This window comes from Penicillium oxalicum, chromosome I (genome assembly GCF_001723175.1).
Source record: "Penicillium oxalicum strain HP7-1 chromosome I, whole genome shotgun sequence".
Lineage (NCBI taxonomy): Eukaryota > Fungi > Ascomycota > Eurotiomycetes > Eurotiales > Aspergillaceae > Penicillium > Penicillium oxalicum.
Genome location: NC_064650.1, coordinates 5,213,665 through 5,232,413, shown reverse-complemented (window position 1 = coordinate 5,232,413; position 18,749 = coordinate 5,213,665). Strand labels below are relative to the sequence as shown.

The window sequence follows — 18,749 nt, the reverse complement described above, 5'->3', positions numbered from 1 at the left end:
CCATCGCACTTTTTTTTCATTCTTTCGTCCCCCTTATAGGCGCACAAGTCGGTCTTAATGGATGGTGCGGCGGATTTACACTCTTGACCTGAGTGAGACTACCAATCCTCGGCGGTGTTCCTTCGTTTTCAAATCATTGCTCATCTTTTCTCCTTCCTGAAAACTTCTTGAAATACAACTTGCATTACTCTAGTCCGTTGTAGATCATGCCTCTAGTCCTCATCTCCCGAAGTCTCGTATCACTTAATCTAGTGGCAGATAGGCTGCCTGTCAGCCTTTATAAGCGTGTATTATTCGCCGTGTCCGACCTGATTCCTTATCCAAATACGCCTCGTGGATCGTCGGCTTGTCTGTGGAAAAGATCAGTGCCCCGAAGCAAATCACGTGATCCGACGGGGCTCCCCTTGCGCTCCGCGAGTCCCCGGTGGTACATTGTACTGATGGACTCTCACACTCTGTTCACACAGTTTCTCGCTCGTTCAGCTCCTATTTATAATCATTCGATCAAGTAATCATCTCTTTCGCGCTTGTGGCGCCGCCATTCTGCTCTGATGGATATTCACGAGACCCAGCGTCTCCTGGCGGAGTTTGTCCACGAACTCGCGAATCTATTCCACCGCGTTCCCGGTTCCGCGATTCTTCTGCGATACGTCAAGTCCAGCTATCAGGATGACCCCATCAGATCTGCGGTCGAACTGTTCCTATTCCTATTTGCTGTGCGCTACCTGTTGGCGCCGAAATACTCTACAAAACCTGGCGTCGTGCCTTTGACCGAGGATGAAATAGACGACCTTGTTGACGAATGGACCCCGGAGCCGCTTGTGGCTAACCCGTTGGCCTTGGAAGAGATGGAGGTTGAAAAGCGGACAATGATCGTTGGGTAAACCTCTCCTCGCTCTGCACGACGTGTTGACTGAATATTGTTCTAATACGCCCACACGATGTGCTAGTCCTGTCGGTCCAAAGTCGAAACTCTCCAACGGGCGCACCGTAAATAACCTCTGCTCCTTCAATTTCTACAACTTCAACACGAATGAGTCGCTCAAAGAGCAGGCGATCCAAACGCTTCGCAATTACGGTGTGGGTCCTTGCGGACCTCGCGGGTTTTACGGTACACAAGACGTACACATGAAGACCGAAGCCGACATCGCTTCCTTTTTGGGCACACCAGCCTGCATTATGTACTCGCAAGCATTTTCTACTATCTCCAGTGTCATCCCCGCGTTCTCCAAGCGTGGTGATATCATTGTTGCGGACAAGGGAGTCGGCTTTGCTATCCGGAAAGGTATCCAGATTTCGCGCAGCATCGTCCGGTGGTACGAACATAATGACATGGAGGATCTGGAACGTGTTCTCGCCAAGGTCACCAAGGAACAAGCTCGCAAGCCATTGACTCGGCGATTTATCATTACCGAGGGTCTTTTTGAATCTTATGGCGATATGGTCGATCTACCCAAAGTTGTATGTCTACAACGCCTTGTGAAATGCTCCTCCGCCCTAGGCTTGATGCTAACTGCCATCTCCTCACCTAGGTCGAATTGAGGTTGAAATACAAGTTTCGTCTCATCTTGGACGAGACATGGTCTTTCGGTGTCCTGGGCCGCACTGGACGCGGCATTACGGAACACCAGAATGTCGATCCTGCTCAGGTCGACATGATCGTTGGCTCCCTCGCCGGTCCGCTGGTTGGCGGTGGTGGATTTTGTGCAGGGTCTGAAGAAATCGTTCATCACCAGCGTATCTCAGCCTCTGCCTACACTTTCTCTGCCGCCCTCCCCGCTTTACTCTCCACCACGGCCAGTGCGACGATCAATCTTCTTCAAAGCAGCCCTGAAGTTATCGGTCAGCTTCGAGAGCACACAAAGGCCATGCGCGCCCAATTAGACCCTCGCAGTGACTGGGTATATTGCTCCAGTGCCCCGGAAAACCCTATTCTCATCCTCGTCTTGAAACCGGAGGTTGTGGCATCAAAGAGACTGTCTTTCGACGATCAACAGTATGTTCTTCAGGATATTGTCGACGAGGTTCGTACTACTTAGTTCTTTTTCCCAACCACGTAGCCATCCCGCAATTGCTGATCCCTTGCCCTGGTCTAGTGTCTTGCCAACGGTGTCATGATTACTCGTCTCAAGGTTCTTGACGACAATTTCCAGCCCAAGCAGATCGTGTCTCCTGCGCTCAAGGTTTGTGTTACGATTGGTCTTACCAAAAAGGAGATCGAGAAAGCCGGAACCACCATTCGGCACGCCATCACAAAAGTCATGAGCAAGAGAAAGTAAAGTCACCCCTGACTCCTGTTCCCTTGACCATTCCTTTGCTCGTTTGAATGACACCTCATGCTTCAATGACCGGCATTTGTTACATGTACATTTACTACGTGTCCGTTGGCGATTGACACCCAGCGCTTCTTGTCTCGTCCTTCCACCATTCTCTCTGTCTATTATTAATTGGGGCCGTTAATACTCCCGTCGTTTCTGTCGCTGACTGGCACTACTACACCGCGCCGCCCTTTGTCCTTTTCTCTTATTTTTTTACGCTCTTTGGGCAATTCAGTCAAAGGCCGGCTCTGTATTTTTGAAGGGGGGAAAGGGGGAGTTGATTGCTTAGATCGTCTAATATTATTACTTTCACTTTGCCTCCGACGTGATCTAAGAATTCTCTCTTGCGATGGAGCTTGTCTCGGACTCTAGGAGTATCCCATGCTCCTCTCTTTGAAACCGTCTTTCTCGGACGAATGCCCTGTGAATTCTATCCCACGACTGGCGCCTAGCGGTCATTTGTCAATCAATAGCCAAGCCAGCGTCGAGCAAGGTCTCTGTCTCAGACTGTCCTTGGAACAACATGAATAGTCAGGCTGTTCGGTTTGGCAAACGACGCCCAAAAATTCAGCCCAACGCACCAAGGGATCAGACATCCAGCCCCTTGAGACTCTGATGTTGCAAAATCGCATGAGGTTCAGCATTCCACCAGCCAAGCAGTGTTTTTGTGTGACTAAAGACACATTCCGGAACTTAGCTTTCGTACCACCAAATCTGCTTGAATCGCGACTTGCTCTCGCCCACTGCTGGGGGTCTGGACTCCGAGTCCAATCTCGAAGTACAGCAGCTAGGCTGCCCCTCCGCAAGTTCGGACTGCTCAAGTCAAGGGGTTACAATGTCATTGAATCGAGACCATAATCTCATTCCCTGCGCTACTCCACAATTGCTGGCTCGTCCCTGGGCATCCCCTTGTTTACCTGTTGCGCGTGGATCCCTTCACCCTCGTGCCTCGTTCCTCTTAAGTGTCTGATATCCGTGATGGGTCCAACCTGTGCTCGACTCGTGGTTTCGCCTTTGTCCTCTTGTGTCGCGTGGTGGATGGATGATCAAAGTTGTGTTTAGGCTGAACGTCGCCAACTTTTACTAACCGTACCCAGAAAGTGAATTTAGCGTGGGGGTTTTGACGGCTTCAGGGGGCTCCAATGAAGCAGGTTACCAAGGCGCTTTTGGCATTGCAGCTGGTGTGTGGTAGGGTATTTGCTCAAGACAGAGGTCAGTTGAAGATCGAATCTTGGGTAAAGTGTTTCATTGAATGTTAACTTTGGTATCTTGACAGGGCCAAGTGCTCACTGTCCTGATGGATCATATGGTCTTGTCTGGGATGGAGAACATGGTCTGCCTAACACTGGTGATGCCAGCACTCGAGTGATGGCAAGGAGGCAGGTCTGTAACATCTATATTGACCTTGGACGAGATTATTGAAACTGCATACTGATAACCTCGTAGATGACTTCCATCGAGCCTCCATCACCAGCGTCTCCTCTCCAGCCAGACAACGCCTGGCTTGCGTCCCCATCAGCGCCCCCAGCTTGTCCTGAAGGCCCTGACTTGCTTTTGGATGACTCACTATTCGGATCGAGGTTATTGAACAGGCCTGGACGTCCTCCTGTGCAACAGCCCAACCCAGTCCAGCATCCTGGTCCCGATCAGCATGCGATGCCCAGCCATCAATTCGGCATCTCATATTCGCCATATCGGCCAGACCGGTCCTGCAAAACCCAACAGGAGATCAAAGATGATATCAGCAAGCTGACCGAATATCCCCTCATCCGCATCTACGGAACAGACTGCGGCCAGACCGTCAAGGTGGCCAGGGCAGCGCGAGAGCACAAAAAGCAAGTTTTCGCCGGAGTCTATGAACTGGCCGATCTGCCCAACACCCTCAAGGAATATAAAGAGGCAGCCAGTCTACCCGACGGCGGAACAGATTGGTCCATCTTCCACACCATCGCCGTCGGCAACGAGCTTGTCAACAGCGGAATGGCATCACCGGCGGACGTGATCGGAGCACTGAATCAGGCTCGCACCATCCTCCGCCGCGACGGATACAAGGGGCCCATCGTCACCGTGGATACGTTCTCGGTCCTTCTTAAACACCCCGAGCTATGCATCGCCTCGGACTATTGTGCTGCCAACTGCCATGCCTTTTTTGACGCAACTCAGCATGCGTCTAATGCAGGGCCCTACGTGCTTGAGCAGGCCCACGCGGTCTCGGCGGCAGCTGGTGGGAAGCATACGATGATCACCGAGTCGGGATGGCCTCATGCCGGGGATCCAAACGGTGCTGCGGTGCCATCCCCCGAGAACCAGCGTGTCGCTCTTGATAGTCTTCGTCGGAGCTTTTCCCATCGGGAAGGGGATCTTGTGCTGTTTACTGCATACGACGATATGTGGAAGAAGGACAATCAATACACATTTAATGCTGAGCGATTTTGGGGTATGTATTAGATATAGAGAAAATGGAAAAGTGGAAAGTCACCATTTGGGAATTTCCTTGCCCGGTAGAGATTACGTGGCTTGTAAAAAGAAAGCAAGAAATTGGCAAAACAGAATGCGTCCGTCTCCACCTGGATTGTTCGTTCCGAGTACAATATAAACTTTAAGCCTGAAATGAAAGCTGGCGCCTATTTGTTCATTTCGATCCATTGATGGTCTTCTCATTATCGTACATATTTTTGCAAAGGATATTATACACAAAAGGAAATGTAGGCTGTGACACATAATCAGATCAAGCTGTCTGTACATTGCCAGGTCGAAGTTTGCGCTGATCTTGCGACTCCCGAGCGCGAGATCGGAGCTTTTCAAGCCATCCACCCCGTCCAGCAAGCTCCTCATAAGCCGCCTGATTGGGAGGGAATTTCCAGAAAGACTCCTGGCCATGCGTGGCGGGCCCGTCTTCACCGAGGTCTCGCTTGCGCTGGCGAACAATATCCTTCAGCAACCTGCGAGTTCTGAAACTGGGCTCGAGCCCTGTCACATCCATGTCATGGAGGAAGGAGACCACAGCGGGCAGGTCATTGCAACCGTGCCAGTAGAAATGGATCATCTCATCGTAAAGAGCAACGGACGAGCCCAAAAGTGCAGATGCACGGCCTTGTTCTTTGATAGTCGACCGGAACTGACCAATGAGTGGTGACTCTGGAAAATGCGTATTCAACAGACGGAAAGCAATCAGGAGAGTCCGGGGGTAGAGCTCCGTAACAACCTGGCCGATTGGCACAACGGCTGGAATTCTCAATGGCCCCGATGAGGCGTGCACCGGATCGGCAACCTCTGCTGCCTTGTCATCTCCTGGCACAGTGAGTTCCGCGCCCTCATCCAGATGTTGCAATACAGAGAAGATGCGCTTTTTGCACACCTCCCACAAGCCCGTATCCCCTTTGCCTTCCTCAATGGCTTGGAAGAGCGCAAACTCAATCTTCTGCGACTCTTTCTTCACCACAATCTCAACCGCCTCCTGGATGGTGATCCCAGGCTCCATCATGGTCGCCGATGCTGGCTCGCTGTAGCCGAGATCACTGAGACGAAGCTTTGGAGGTCCACCTAGGTGATCCAAGGACTCCCCATCACCCTCTGGGTATTCGGAGATTCGATCAGCGAGGGGCAGGTCATGATCGGAGCCCGCTGTCCTCTGCTTTTCCCTCTCGGCTCTTGTAGACGGCTTCTCTTTCTCTTGAATATCCTTCAAGATCGAACCGAACTTGACCATGAGCTCTTGGATTCGCTCTTGACTTTCCCCGGAACCATGTTGTGATTCTGCTGCGCTCCCCGAATCTGCAGCCTGATCTCGGCCCACGCCAAGTTGCCCAAGTAACTCTCCAAATGCCTTTCTCTCAGAACCAGTCACCGTGGTCGAGCTTTTCTTCGAATTCAGCGATGAGCTCCGCGCCTGATTCCGGGCCTTGGATGTCAATGACGCAGAACGTCGTCGTAAGTAACTTCGACGTGGTTGTGAACTGCTAGCCCTTGATTCGGAGCCAGATTGATGTGATAAGGTTTCGTGTACAGATCCATCAGAATCTTCATGCGAAGGACTTTGGCCTCGTCTCCTGTACTCATAAGATGCTCGGTTCTCTGCTGAATATTGGCGTACACGGGCAGCGAACGTTCTTTGCAGGGACAACGATATAGGCGCAAGGGTCCGGGTTTGGTACAAGAAGGGAGTCGGAGAGCTCGTCGTGGCCGACAAGTAGAAGGCACGTGAAATGTGCGTCGCCATTGCCTCGCCTGGAGTTTCTGGTTGCATTGAGCGTCTGCGTAACTTTTGCGATCCCGGCAAATCGTGGAATAAAGTGGCCGGAAGCTTTTACGACTATGCCCACGTGACTTCGCGTTGCTTGCTCACGCGCGATCCGCGACATCCATCGAGGCCGCATTGCATACAGCGAGTCAGCGACCTGGATCGTTTACTGGCTGGCCTGTTCCCAGGCACCTTCATTATGGCTAAAGGTACCAATTCCTCTGAACTTTCTGAGTTCGAAAAACAGCGTCTCGCAAACATCGCTGAGCGCGATGCGCTTTTGAAGAAGCTGAGCCTGGAAGCGCAATCGGCGGGCCTCTTTACGGCGCCGAAAGCACCGGGCAGTGGTGCACCAAAGCCAAAAAAGAAGGCTGCCCCAAAGCGCATCAAAGAGGAGGAAGCGCCGCTCCCTCGTCGCCAGTCATCGCGCCTGCGGGGACTCACGGCGGATAGCGAAGTTGTCAAGCGAAAAGCCGAAGAAGAGTATGAAGCAGCCAGAGAGGCGGAGCGCGCCAGGAAGGTTCGGCGGACCGATGCTTACTCTGCAAATGATATGTTTATCGCTGGGCAGAAGCTGGAGGGAGATAGTTTAATTGGCGTCGACGTCGTGAATAAGGGTGTTGCAGAGCCCTATGTACGGACCTTTGGCGATGACGACATTAAGAAGACCACCGACAAGGACCTCAAAGCTTTGCGCGAGGAAATGAATGGTCTCAGCTTGTGGACGCAGTGGGATCCTCAAAGTAAGTGATAAGCCTACAGGCGCGCATTCAATGCCCGGCGATAACTAAAACGTTGGGGTGTCTGCACATAGGGATCAAGATCACGCCTGAACGAATCTATGCCATGGCTTTTCACCCTTCTGAAACGAAGCCCTTGGTCTTCGCTGGCGACAAGCTAGGGCATCTGGGAGTCTTTGATGCTTCGCAAGAAAGGCCAGAAACAGGAGACGACGAGGAAGAAGATGACCCCGACCCGGTTCTGACTACTCTCAAGCCGCATACCAGAACCATTAGCGCGATGATGGTTCACCCGTCAAAGCCAACATCATTATTCACCGCAAGCTACGACAGCTCAATCCGAGAACTGGATCTTGAGAAGACAACTTCAATGGAAAAATATGGCCCCGAATCTACCAACATTGATGAAGCGCTGTCCGGGGTGGATATGGCCGCCGAAGATCCTAATACATTATATTGGACAACGCTGAATGGTACTTTTGGTCGCTATGATATGCGGGATAGGCTTTCGTCAAAGTCGGTCACAAATTGGCAGTTGTCCGAGAAGAAAATTGGGGGCTTTTCGATCTCTCCGACTTTACCACATTATTTCACGACGGCGAGTCTGGATCGAACGATGAAGCTTTGGGATTTGCGAAAACTTTCGGTGGATGAGCCTGTGCCGGTGGGGGAACATGAGAGTCGTCTCTCCGTTTCCCATGCGGCATTCAACGCAGCTGGTCAGATCGCCACTACATCCTACGATGATACCATTAAGATCTACGACCTTTCATCCAAAGGTGTGTCCACGTGGAAGCCAGGCCACACTGTCTCTGAAGGAGACTTCCGCCCCGACACAGTTGTAAGACATAACTGCCAGACAGGCCGTTGGGTGACGATGTAAGTGTCCAGACCCTGTCATACATTGACCTTGCCTCCTCCCATACTCAAACGCCGCTCACAATCTCTCGTCAGTCTTCGGCCCCAGTGGCAAATGAACCCTCAGTCTCATATTCAGCGATTTTGTGTTGGCAATATGAATAGGTTTGTCGACATTTACAGCGGCTCCGGCGATCAACTTGCTCAACTTGGAGGCGAGGGGATCACAGCTGTTCCTGCAGTGGCTGTATTCCACCGCAGCAAGAATTGGGTTGCTGGAGGGACGGCCAGTGGAAAGCTTTGCCTGTGGATGTAATCGTGTCTTTTTCCAAATTCGGCACAGATCAGGGTGAGATCCGTTGGCGCAAACTTTGCCCGTTTTTGAGATGTATCTATATTTCTTACATGCATTTATTGCCACATGTATGGATGGTGGATCAACGACATGAAGATATCAAGAGTCTGTTCATGCCCTTATAATTGAGACCAGGTAGGCTCACCATTGTATAAGCATATCATAAAGAAGAATCACACCCGGGGCTAATGTCGAGCCGTAGCCATGGCAATCATGGAAAAGTGAAGGGGCACCAGGTCTTGATGATGATGGAAATCCGTCGAGATCCTGATTGTATTTATTCGCTCCTGCGCTGAATGTCGCATCATCGGTAGCCAGAGGTATCGGTGGGCCCATGCAAGTCCCTGGAAGCTTACCAAGAGACCTGTACTTACACCGAAAGATCCCCGGTCAAGCCTGCAGATGCATTCCAAACCCCCATTTCTGCTTAATGCTCTTCACATTTCTGACCGACTAAAAGAAAATAACTTGCCAGCAGTGGTTTAGTGTTGGTCAGCATGGTGTTTTTCCTCCTCGTGAATCACAACGCAGCTAGTATCCAGCACGTTGCTCAAATAGTTCTTTAGATAGATAGGTATGGAGGAGATCCACCCAACAAGCTTGAAGACCCCTCGAGAAAAGAAATAGGTATCTTTTAAGACGAGAAAAATATATTTTCTCCTTGAAGGAAAGACCAGGTAACAGTTCCTTTTACCTCGATCCAAACCTCGTACTCGCTTGTCTTTAGGTAATTTTCATGTCCTAATTCGAAGTTGAGTCCAGGAGGTTGCAGCGCCAGTGTTATGAACAGGGAAGTGATCCATTTGTCACATTGATCTGCTAGATATACAAAGGCCCTTCTATATTAGGTAGTCTACAGTCATTTAAGTGATTGAAGCTAGAGACTAAAATATTTTTTTCTCCGAAATTGAATGTCCCTTGCTGTCTTCGAGCGGAGATGAGCTTTGAACGGACACAATGTCCAGTAAGTTCTTCACGGTAGGATCAGTCCCTCGACTGCATAGACTGCCATTTCTGGATTATTCCCCCTGTTCGATCAGATGAGACAGTGGATGGATTTTGATGTAGTTTGAAGTGTGGTATACCTCCAGAGTTACGATAATCCATAGTAATTCAGTCCATGCCCATTACCAACGGAAACAGTCTTCACGGGTGCAAAAGCAGGTCATATTCTACATTCTATTTGGCCCGATCATCGAAGTCTTGAGATCTCTCCCGAGGACATTCAGTTGTTACGGAGTACGTGTGAAATAAAAGAAAGAAAAGCCCCACCGACCTCCCTTACGTGACAGACTTGAGTCATATGGCTCATCGCTAAAAGAGCCAGAAAGGAGCTGAGCTCTAGAAAAGTTTCAATAGATCACCAATTGTTTGAGGTAAAGTTGCAGATACAACATATGGAAATGAATTACATACATTACAGCAATTCGAAGCTGTATGTACATCGCGATGGATCATGGCACAGAAAACGATACGGATAAATATCGTCAATCAGTAGGGACATTGATTGGAAAAAGTGGGAGATACGTGTATGCCCTAACGACACGATGACGGGTGAGTTCGTATGTCACGACGCACGTGGGTCTGGCTGTTTGCCGGATGAATACATTCCATTCGATTATCTAAAAGGACAAGATTTATCGTCCAAATCACCCGCATGTGTATGTTGTGCGATCACTCAACAATCGTGAACGAGCATGCTGCACCGATTTGGGCCCCGGCCCCAGTGTATTGAGGTCAATTTCTTTTTTTCTTTTTTTTCTTTTCTTTTTTTTTTCAAAAGTTGGCAGTAGGGTCTTGAGATATGATGTTTGGGTCTCCCCACTGCAGAGAGGGCTGGCTATTGAAAAGGTGCCACATGAGGTCGTCAGTGACAGGTTGCAGTTCAGTACTGGAGGCCAGTAGCCGATTTGAAAGAAACGACTGCGAAGAAGCATCCGGACAGGAATCTTGGGGTAACGAGGCTTCAGCGCTGCTGGCTGTTGTGATGGGCATTTCCCGATCCCCATTGGTGACGGGGTACCAAGGAGCAATCTTGACTTGTGGACCGAGGCTTTGTTTGGTCTGGATCAAGGGTGTGCATAGATTTTGGAGTGTTTCCAGAAGATTGTATAGTTCTGCGATGTATGGGCTTGAGGTAAATTGAGATAGGCTTTGGTTAATATTTTGGATGAGCTGATAGTCCTCGGTGTTGACTTCGCCAATGATGTTGCAGAAGAGCACGAAAAAGGGACTGAGGGGATAGAGAAGGAGTGTCCTGATGACCGTTCACGAAGGATATTAGGGCCAGACTAGAACCACGTTGGCTTTTACGCTGTAGAAAAACTCACCATGTCAACCACGTAGGGAAGGGATCCAAGAAGCCCGGACTGTTGGCAAGATTCTTTAGTAGGTAATGCATGGTCTTCAATGCCTTTCGTGAATAGGACAAGCATTCTTTGTGTGATAATGGCGAGAAGACATATCGCAATCTGGACCGAAGGATCTCGACAAGAATTGCATAATAGGAGAATTCTACCGCAATCCAGTCACGGCTGATCAAGTCGGGGGCGGTATTTCGACTCTTCAATGTCACCATCGTGAGCAAAATTCAAAAATTTCATGGTCGAGAATTGGATAAATCCAGGTACTCACCGATTGCAAGCTCGAATATATGACTGCCATGTTGTCTTGAAGTCTCGTGTGGTGACTGATTATTTGTCGTGTGTCAGACATCTTGCTACAAACTAAAAGTTCGCCTTGAATTTGTGCGAGATCGACCAAGACGCGGATCAACGGCATGTGTGCATTTGGGCCATCTTCAGCAACGCGATCGCCTGCGGAGGTATCCAGCTCAGGCAAGGACAGGGTTCGATGAAGGAGGCAACTGAGTGTTCGATCGAGATAAAAACACCAGTAAACAGAGCTGTTGATCTCCTCGTACCGGTCAGGGTCCATGCCAGACTTCTGCGTGCGCGTATCGTGGTAGTTCAACGCAGATATCAAGCGAGCGGCGAAGGAGTTCAACACCCACGCTTGATTCATGTTTCCTGATAGGACCATTAAAAAGGTCTAGAGCAGTGAGTCAGCGAGAAGCAGGTTGTTGACGCATTCTTGGGATGGCACATACCGCTGAAATCAATGCTTGGATGAATGAAAGACTTGGGCCATTCAGGAAGTTTAGATGCCGAAGTGCTTCCATTGCGGAAGCAGTGTATCCTCTTTTTGACTGAAGGAGATGCTCGTTGATGACCGGATCTTGATAGACTCTGGACATATGCATTGTGTGGAGAATAGCCCTTACGTGTACGCAGATCGAGTACTGGTAGAACTCTTGTCCTCGGAGATTTCCGCTGAGGAATCTGCTGACGATCCTTTTGAGCGTTTTGCCCGAAATATGATCCGGCCAATCCAGGTTCTTCGAGAATTCGGTTGAATCGCCGTATTCTTTTACTTTATCAGCAAGCCCCAATCACGATAGAACGAGGCGAGGCGCATCTCACCTCTTAGGAGCATGAATAACAGCTCCTGTGATGGCTCGCACGATCTTGGTATATCATCGTAGACTTCACACGGCCCACCGAGGCTCAAAGCCTCTTCAGAGATCGAATCATTCCTCTGAGCGAGGGAATTTACAACTTCCAGCGCCGACTTGAGAATCGCTTGGCGCTCGCGATTGAACCCCCCATTCCCGTCGAGTTCGGTCTGGATGATGACCCGGGCTTGTTCAGCATGGTGAGTGGACTCGTCGGATGTCACACCAGAGTTCTGACTGGGAGGTGACTTTGACATCCCCTTGCCGGGGGTACCGTGCTCGTACTTCCTTTTTTTGCATGGGAAGTCTTCCAAGTCACATTGTCGACTCTCCCAATTTGGACTGAGTTTGTGAGCACTGTGAAGAGTCAGATCTTCGATGCATTGTCTGCAAAGAGTGGTGGATTACAGAGCGGAGAGATTGTACTTCTGTGGTGTCGTGACTGCTTTCTCCAATCTTAGAAGCCGCTCGCCCAACGAGGAGATACTGTAATGCCGAATCAGTGGGAAATCTCGGAATGTGCGCTTGATCTATCTTCACTCACATAGTTGGCTTCTGAGGCCGGCTTGGCCGCTCAGGGCGAATTCGTAGACACTCTACGCCTGCATCCACGCAGTTGGCGCACTGGGGACGCCTGTCACACCGGACCTGTCGCTCGAATGTGAACCAAGGAGGTCTTTACACGTTCGAAGTAAGACTCAAAACTGACTTTTCGCGAGTGGCAAAGATCGCACTTCAGTATCGCACATTGATTGATATCAGCAAAATTTCCGTGACCCGTCAAAGTCAAAGATGGTCTGACTGCGAACAAACCATATGGCGATGTATTGTCGGCCTTCGGCTGTTTGTACTTACCGCGCGCAGAACTTCTTCGGCCATGATGAGAGGCTCTCGACAAATGGCTGCCTTGAAAGGTGAGGACGACAGCAGTCAATATATAATCAAGCATTTAACAGAATGATATTGATCGCTGGGGACGTCATTCATCTCATTTTTAGGTGGCCCTGTAGCTTTTCTCGGACACGCAGTTCTCTTTTCAAACTCCGAAGACCGATTGGAACTTGACTGATGGGAGTGGGATCTTTTTCCTCTTTGGGTCGGAGTTCCGATGAAATGGGGCAGTGCGTGTGGTACGTACCGGGCAAGGCCTGCAGGCATCTCTTCTGTGGAAAACGCTTGGCCAACTAGTTAAAGCATAACCCCCAGACTGTGCAGAGCCTAAGATCCATGAACGAAAAAGAAAACAAAATCTAGACCGAATCCATCGTTTGGCGTATGGGTTGATTGGCACCGGTAGAGAAAACACACTGAATTGACTCGCAGCTCCAGCCTTTCTTCGGGTAAGGGGACAAGAGTTCTTGGGATAGTCTACAATTCAAGTCACCGGATATGGAGCTTGAGTGTTCTCGAAAGCGACCATTCATGTGCTCCTTTACATTTCCATCGATTCGGAATTTGATCTTGAAGCGATAGTTAAAAAGAAGCTCCCCGTATAATGTCTCATTTGCATCAGAACGGAAGATTTTGGAACTGGATGATTTGGGTTTTGCAACAAATGTAAACTCAGATAAGGGGGAAAAAGGGAAGAAGGGTATCAACACCGTGACCCATGCCGAGGAGAAAATCAAACGGGTCCACCCTCGATGCGTGATCGAGACAAGAATCAAGCCAGAAAAATTCGACACCAGGGGGAGGGGAGGGAGTAAGGGAGTAATGGAGAATGTGCGTGAAATTCATGAGTACGTGGAGGTCAAGTAACTCGCGGCGGGGCCCGATATACAAATTCACGAGAAGGAAAGGCGGAGATGATGATCAGGTGAGAGAGATGTGGAGAGGAGGAAAGGGAGAACAAAAGATGGGGAGAGGGACAAGAGAGACAAAGGGACGGGCGATCTCATATCTCATTTCGAAGGTCCTCGTGCGAATGATGCTGAGACTGCTCTCGATCCTTCTTACGACGCGAAGGAGCAGGCACAAAGTCAAAGAACCGGTATTTGCTGGAAGATTCCTTGGTGACACTGGATCGGCGAGTTTTGGAGTTCTCTGAGAACTCGAGGGAATAGGTGGATGAATTTTTCGAACTCCCAGTGCTATCCCGAGGATCCGACCATCGAGGAATGTTGAAAGGAACGCGTGACTGATCCCAGTTCGCCGACGACGAGCTCGGGGGCGTTTCATCTTGCTCGGGTGCATTGTCGGTTGAGCGGCGCGGCATCGAGGGACGAGGGCTGAAAAACCCAATTGAGCCGCGATGGCCAGGCGTGTTCAACGCCGATGATAAAGAGGTGGTGACAATGCTGTTTGTCACAGGCGTTTCTGAGGCAACCGTGGTCTGGCTAGAAGTCTCGTCGTAGAAGGTGACTGCTCGCTCCATAGAGTCAACCAGTTCCTCCCACTTGATTTCAAGGTTCACACTGGGCCGTTCCGCTTGCTCGGCTTCTTTGAGACACTCCTCGGTGCGGTCATGCAGTCGCAGCGCTAATTGATGGAATCTTGCAAGAAGAGGGTCGACCTCTTCCAGTTCAGACAGCCGTTCAGGAACTACCTCTAGCCATATCCTGATCAAGTTGGCAAAGCATCGGGAGATGTCTATCAGGAACGGCAGGCTTGGAAACCCTTCCCGAGAAGTGGCTGGTAAACGGCCCAGAATTTGTAAAGGCGTCGTGTAAGATGGCGTGATTAGAGCAGCCGGTCGCTCGGCGGAAATGTTGCAGATTTGATCCACAAATGTCTTGAAGTCAGCGCGATTGCCAACCAGGAACTTATTCATTGGTTCCATCCAGGGCTCCTTGTTGCCAAACGTGGTCATGTTGGCAAGTCCCTGCAGGGCCTTGGCAATCAGCGTCAAGGTGCGCTGAGCCCGCTGTCGAGGGTGGTCTATGATTCTGTTAGTAAATTGTCTCTGAATCGAATGCCTGAGCGGTGTGGATCCTCACCTTTCAGTAGCCCGAACAACTTCGGGTTCAAAATTGCCGGGCAGAAGAACCGCAGGAACAAGAAACCGGATACACTGCTGTACGTGACGGACCGAAGAAAGTCGCCATAACGATCCTCCGCGCACGCTCGCACGTGGCGGAAAATGCGCCTTAGTTCAGCGGGACATCGAGGAACGGACATCGCGATCGACTTCCAAACGCCCGTCGTGAGAGTAATGAGATTCCGCCAGTTGCGATCGAGATCCTCTGATCGTGGCACCCGAGCAGGATCAACCTCGCACTCCGGGTCACTCTCATCGATCTCGCGAATGCGCTCTCCGATGGTCTCTTCGAGATACTCTTTGCCAAGTCGGCGCATGTGCAGATCGAGTGCTTTGGTGAGCAAGGAGTTCCCTCGAAAGAGAAGGTTAGCTTCTACGGTGGCCGTGCGACCCATGTCCCTGACAAGCAGTTCTCGATCCTGAGCAGTTTCACGAGAATCATTGGAATGGATCCTCGTCGTGTAGCGTAGCCGGTTGGCCGTTGACTCCTTGTGCACGCCATCAATCTCGTCTTCGATGAGTGCAGAGATCCAGTCTACTGTCGCTCCGGAGACTTGATAAATGTTCAAAAGCATTTCGGATAGTTGAGTCAGCTCAGAAGACATCACTTGTGCCATGTTGATTGTCAAGCCATTGTTGAAAGCATGAAGGAGGTCATGCATGGGCTTGTACTCGTCCGACATCAAGACAACAGTCTCCTCCATGCGAACTTTCATGAACATTTCTCCCACAGCCTGATCGTGGTCATCAAGGATGGGCCACCATTTTTCCGTGTCAACACCAGGGTCCAACTCTTCGAGGCGCAGATCTACTCGTCCAAACACAGCGTCGTTTGTGGAAATCTCAATCTCATCCAGCATGTTTGCGGCGGTCACATCTTGACCGGAGTATGTCCCGTGGGCAATCAAGGTCCAGTCTCTTTGCGTAGGATTGAGTGTCTTAACAAGGATGGAGGCCTGGGAGAGAACAGGCGGTACATCGCTGAAAGTGAAATCTTCGCGCCAGAACGGATTTGTGGTGCGGTGTTTGACTGCTGTCTTTGCACGAATTTCACCGTCGAGCAGAACTTCGGTGTAATAATCGCTGACTTTGGGCGATGCGGGGGCGGAGTGGTTGTGGGACCTGGACATTTTCCGACTGCGAGGGGTTTCCTCTTCTTTAGGTCGAAAAAGTTTCGCCTCGGTCACTCTGAGATTAAGTATGCGTTCAATCCGGAACATATCATGAGTGGGAGCTTTGGCGCCAGAAGCCAGGGGATCCCGTTCGCGGTCGTGAGATTCGGGGCCATACAGTTCAGGAATGGTGAAGGCACGCAGCAGCACAAACCAGACTTCGAAAAGGACACGAGTTTCCAGAGCAAGATAGATAGGACGCATCCTAGGGTCAGCAACGGGATGTGCAGTGTATTGTGGATAAATGGCGATACAAAATTCATCGTCGAGTACCGATGAGTCCAGTTGCTGGATTGCACATCGCGATAGCTGAGACAATTGAATCGTGGCGACGAGACTGACGTCGGATTCTGTATACAATTTGAAAAATCCATTCTCCTGCAGTGTGCAGCTTACCCGCTGCCAGGAAGAGTTCAACGCTCTGGATTGTCGATAGGTAGAGACCCGACGCACAGACGCAGGTCGAGCCCCAGAAGCCGAGGGCTTGTCCCACAAGAGCATCTTTCCCACCTTGATAATGGCGGCGTCCTTTTGGGAAGCATTTTCCGAGTTTCGACGACGCTCAGTGATGCGACGGTCTCCGATGACGACAGCTTGAGGTTTGGTCATCTTGTTTTGGACCCCCTTGGGACGGATTGGTTGCCAACAAAGGAGGGCTGCGAGCCAGGAGTCAAAGGTTTCGTTCACGTGAGGCCGAAGCTGAATGCCGAGTCCAGAGGTAAAAGTATGTACACTGAGGCATGTGGTCTGTAGTTCCGCATCAAATAATGTGCGGACCCGACACCCACGAAGATCGGGGATGAGCGTTTTCGCGAGAGCGGGCTCGCCCTTTGCTTGATAGATCAAGCTGCCCGTAGCGACGTTGATGGCACAATAACCCGATGTCCAAGAATTCGAGGATGACGACTCCGTAGCTGCGGTCCGAAACGAAAGAATTCCATGCATACGACCGCAGGTCGTCTTCATCAATTGGAGAATCTTGGCGGCATCTGTTTTGGACAGTGGCGATGCAAAAGCAGCTTGGTTGTGGGTGACGGTGGTTGTCAGCCCCGAGGATTGGGACCGGCTAAATCGTTGACGGGTGACAGCCTGCCCAATATAGTTAGGCGAATGTATTGAAGGGAATCCGATTGAACTTGCGGTATCCTCGGTAGTCTTAGTATCCACCTTTCTGGTTTGGGCCGAGCTGATCGCATTGACCGATCCAATCCGCGCCCGAGTCTTAAAAGTATTTGACGCCATATCCCCCCGTTGTTCCTCGAGAGTCGTCGTTCGTGACCGTGTACGCTGGTTTCTCACCTCCGGAGGGGCCTCTTCCTCGCCTCGCTCGGTCGTATGTGACCGCATGTTCGATGGCGGGGATGGGGCACTCGTGCTGTTGCCGGTCGGGTAATCCGCGTCGGAAAGAGGAGAATGTGAATCTGGGGTTACCGCCCGTATACTTGTTTCGCGAAAGTTATCAGGATAGATCATGCCATGTCGATCCCTAGATGAGGATTTCTTGCTCGGTCGTCTTTCCACAGGGCGACTGTGAAAGGCTTGGTGCATTGAGCTTCGCTTATGTTCATGTGAGTGATCAGACTCCATTCTGTATGGTCGTAATCATGCGCCACGATAGCGAGAGCGACACAGTTCACGGTGTGCGAAAAGGGAGCTCGAGGGAACGGCGGGCGCCCGACACAACTTGGCCCTCCGAGCCGGTCGCTGTCAGGAATATGTGGTTCCCCGCAAGTCCAAGGTTTGGGTGGAGAGTGAGTTGCTCAGCCTCGCATGAGCAATTGAGAGTCCTTTATGTCCAAGAGGTTGCGAGAGGGATGCATGGAGTCTAACATGAAGTCGCGATTCGAAAATTTATAAATTCGGTCGAGGTGAGTGCAAGAGCGACCAAGGAGGAACAAAGGCTGGCGCAGGTCACCGTCGTTTGTCTGACTGAAGGGGAGCCTGGAATCAAACAGTTAGTACCGATCCCGGCCGCAGTATTTTGGCGCCCAGATGAGCGCCACTCATCAATCGATGCGCAGGTTTGGGATAGTTCTGGATGGTGTAGCGGTTGATGGGGGCGTGGATATCATTCGCAGCGAGGAGCAAGGACGAAGGAAAGCCGACCGTTGTGCAGGAAAATGACAATAAGACACCGAGAGACAGATGCAGAAGGAAATGGAAGACGCACACGCGCAAGCACACACATTGATCAGTCCCTTTTGAGATTGATCGTCTCGCGTCGTTGCCTCGCCGGGGTTGGAACCGGGTTGGGGTTGAGCTTGGGGAGGGGAGAGGGGATTGTGTGCGGCCCTTTGCAGATCCCCAGAGGACCTGGCGTGGAGGTACAGTCCGGATCCAACGGCGACAAGGGAGCCGAAGATGGAAGGGAGTTGTGATTCAAGCAGTTATCGAGACCAGGGTATGCCTCCGACACTGTGCCCGAGGATGTGACGGTGATGGATGGTAGTGAAGAGGGAAAGAAGGAGAGGGGGTGGAGCGGGAGGGGAGTGGAGCGTGGACAATAATCGATGAGCTGGACTTTGATTTCCTCTATCGTGGAATCTCCCATCGCTTGCAAAAGCCGCATGGGTCA

At 50.8% G+C, this 18,749-nt stretch overlaps 6 protein-coding genes across 6 annotated transcripts; 3 read left to right on the top strand and 3 right to left on the bottom strand.

Moving 5' to 3' along the window:
- Nucleotides 1–551: 551 nt before the first annotated feature.
- Nucleotides 552–2,279, top strand: POX_a01725 (Serine palmitoyltransferase 1; the record flags this gene model as incomplete). The annotated part of the gene is made up of 4 exons (XM_050110649.1): nt 552–880; nt 951–1,461; nt 1,533–2,024; nt 2,097–2,279. 4 exons carry the CDS (start codon nt 552–554, stop codon nt 2,277–2,279), a joined length of 1,515 nt encoding a protein of 504 aa, XP_049974417.1.
- Nucleotides 2,280–3,460: 1,181 nt separating this feature from the next.
- Nucleotides 3,461–4,766, top strand: POX_a01724 (Cell surface mannoprotein MP65; the record flags this gene model as incomplete). Its single annotated transcript, XM_050110648.1, has 3 exons — nt 3,461–3,530; nt 3,595–3,701; nt 3,765–4,766. 3 exons carry the CDS (start codon nt 3,461–3,463, stop codon nt 4,764–4,766), a joined length of 1,179 nt encoding a protein of 392 aa, XP_049974416.1.
- Nucleotides 4,767–5,046: 280 nt separating this feature from the next.
- POX_a01723 (uncharacterized protein) lies at nt 5,047–6,564 on the bottom strand (the record flags this gene model as incomplete). The annotated part of the gene is made up of 1 exon (XM_050110647.1): nt 5,047–6,564. The coding sequence occupies one exon, from the start codon at nt 6,562–6,564 to the stop codon at nt 5,047–5,049; it is 1,518 nt and encodes a 505-aa protein (XP_049974415.1).
- A 193-nt stretch (nt 6,565–6,757) lies between these two features.
- On the top strand, nt 6,758–8,472 carry POX_a01722 (DNA damage-binding protein cmr1; the record flags this gene model as incomplete). Its single annotated transcript, XM_050110646.1, has 3 exons — nt 6,758–7,301; nt 7,373–8,177; nt 8,253–8,472. The coding sequence occupies 3 exons, from the start codon at nt 6,758–6,760 to the stop codon at nt 8,470–8,472; spliced, it is 1,569 nt and encodes a 522-aa protein (XP_049974414.1).
- A 1,815-nt stretch (nt 8,473–10,287) lies between these two features.
- Nucleotides 10,288–12,904, bottom strand: POX_a01721 (uncharacterized protein; the record flags this gene model as incomplete). The annotated part of the gene is made up of 8 exons (XM_050110645.1): nt 10,288–10,768; nt 10,842–11,074; nt 11,146–11,562; nt 11,621–11,937; nt 11,994–12,382; nt 12,434–12,511; nt 12,570–12,649; nt 12,881–12,904. The coding sequence occupies 8 exons, from the start codon at nt 12,902–12,904 to the stop codon at nt 10,288–10,290; spliced, it is 2,019 nt and encodes a 672-aa protein (XP_049974413.1).
- Nucleotides 12,905–13,919: 1,015 nt separating this feature from the next.
- POX_a01720 (uncharacterized protein) lies at nt 13,920–17,761 on the bottom strand (the record flags this gene model as incomplete). The annotated part of the gene is made up of 2 exons (XM_050110644.1): nt 13,920–14,902; nt 14,962–17,761. The coding sequence occupies 2 exons, from the start codon at nt 17,759–17,761 to the stop codon at nt 13,920–13,922; spliced, it is 3,783 nt and encodes a 1,260-aa protein (XP_049974412.1).
- Nucleotides 17,762–18,749: the final 988 nt, after the last annotated feature.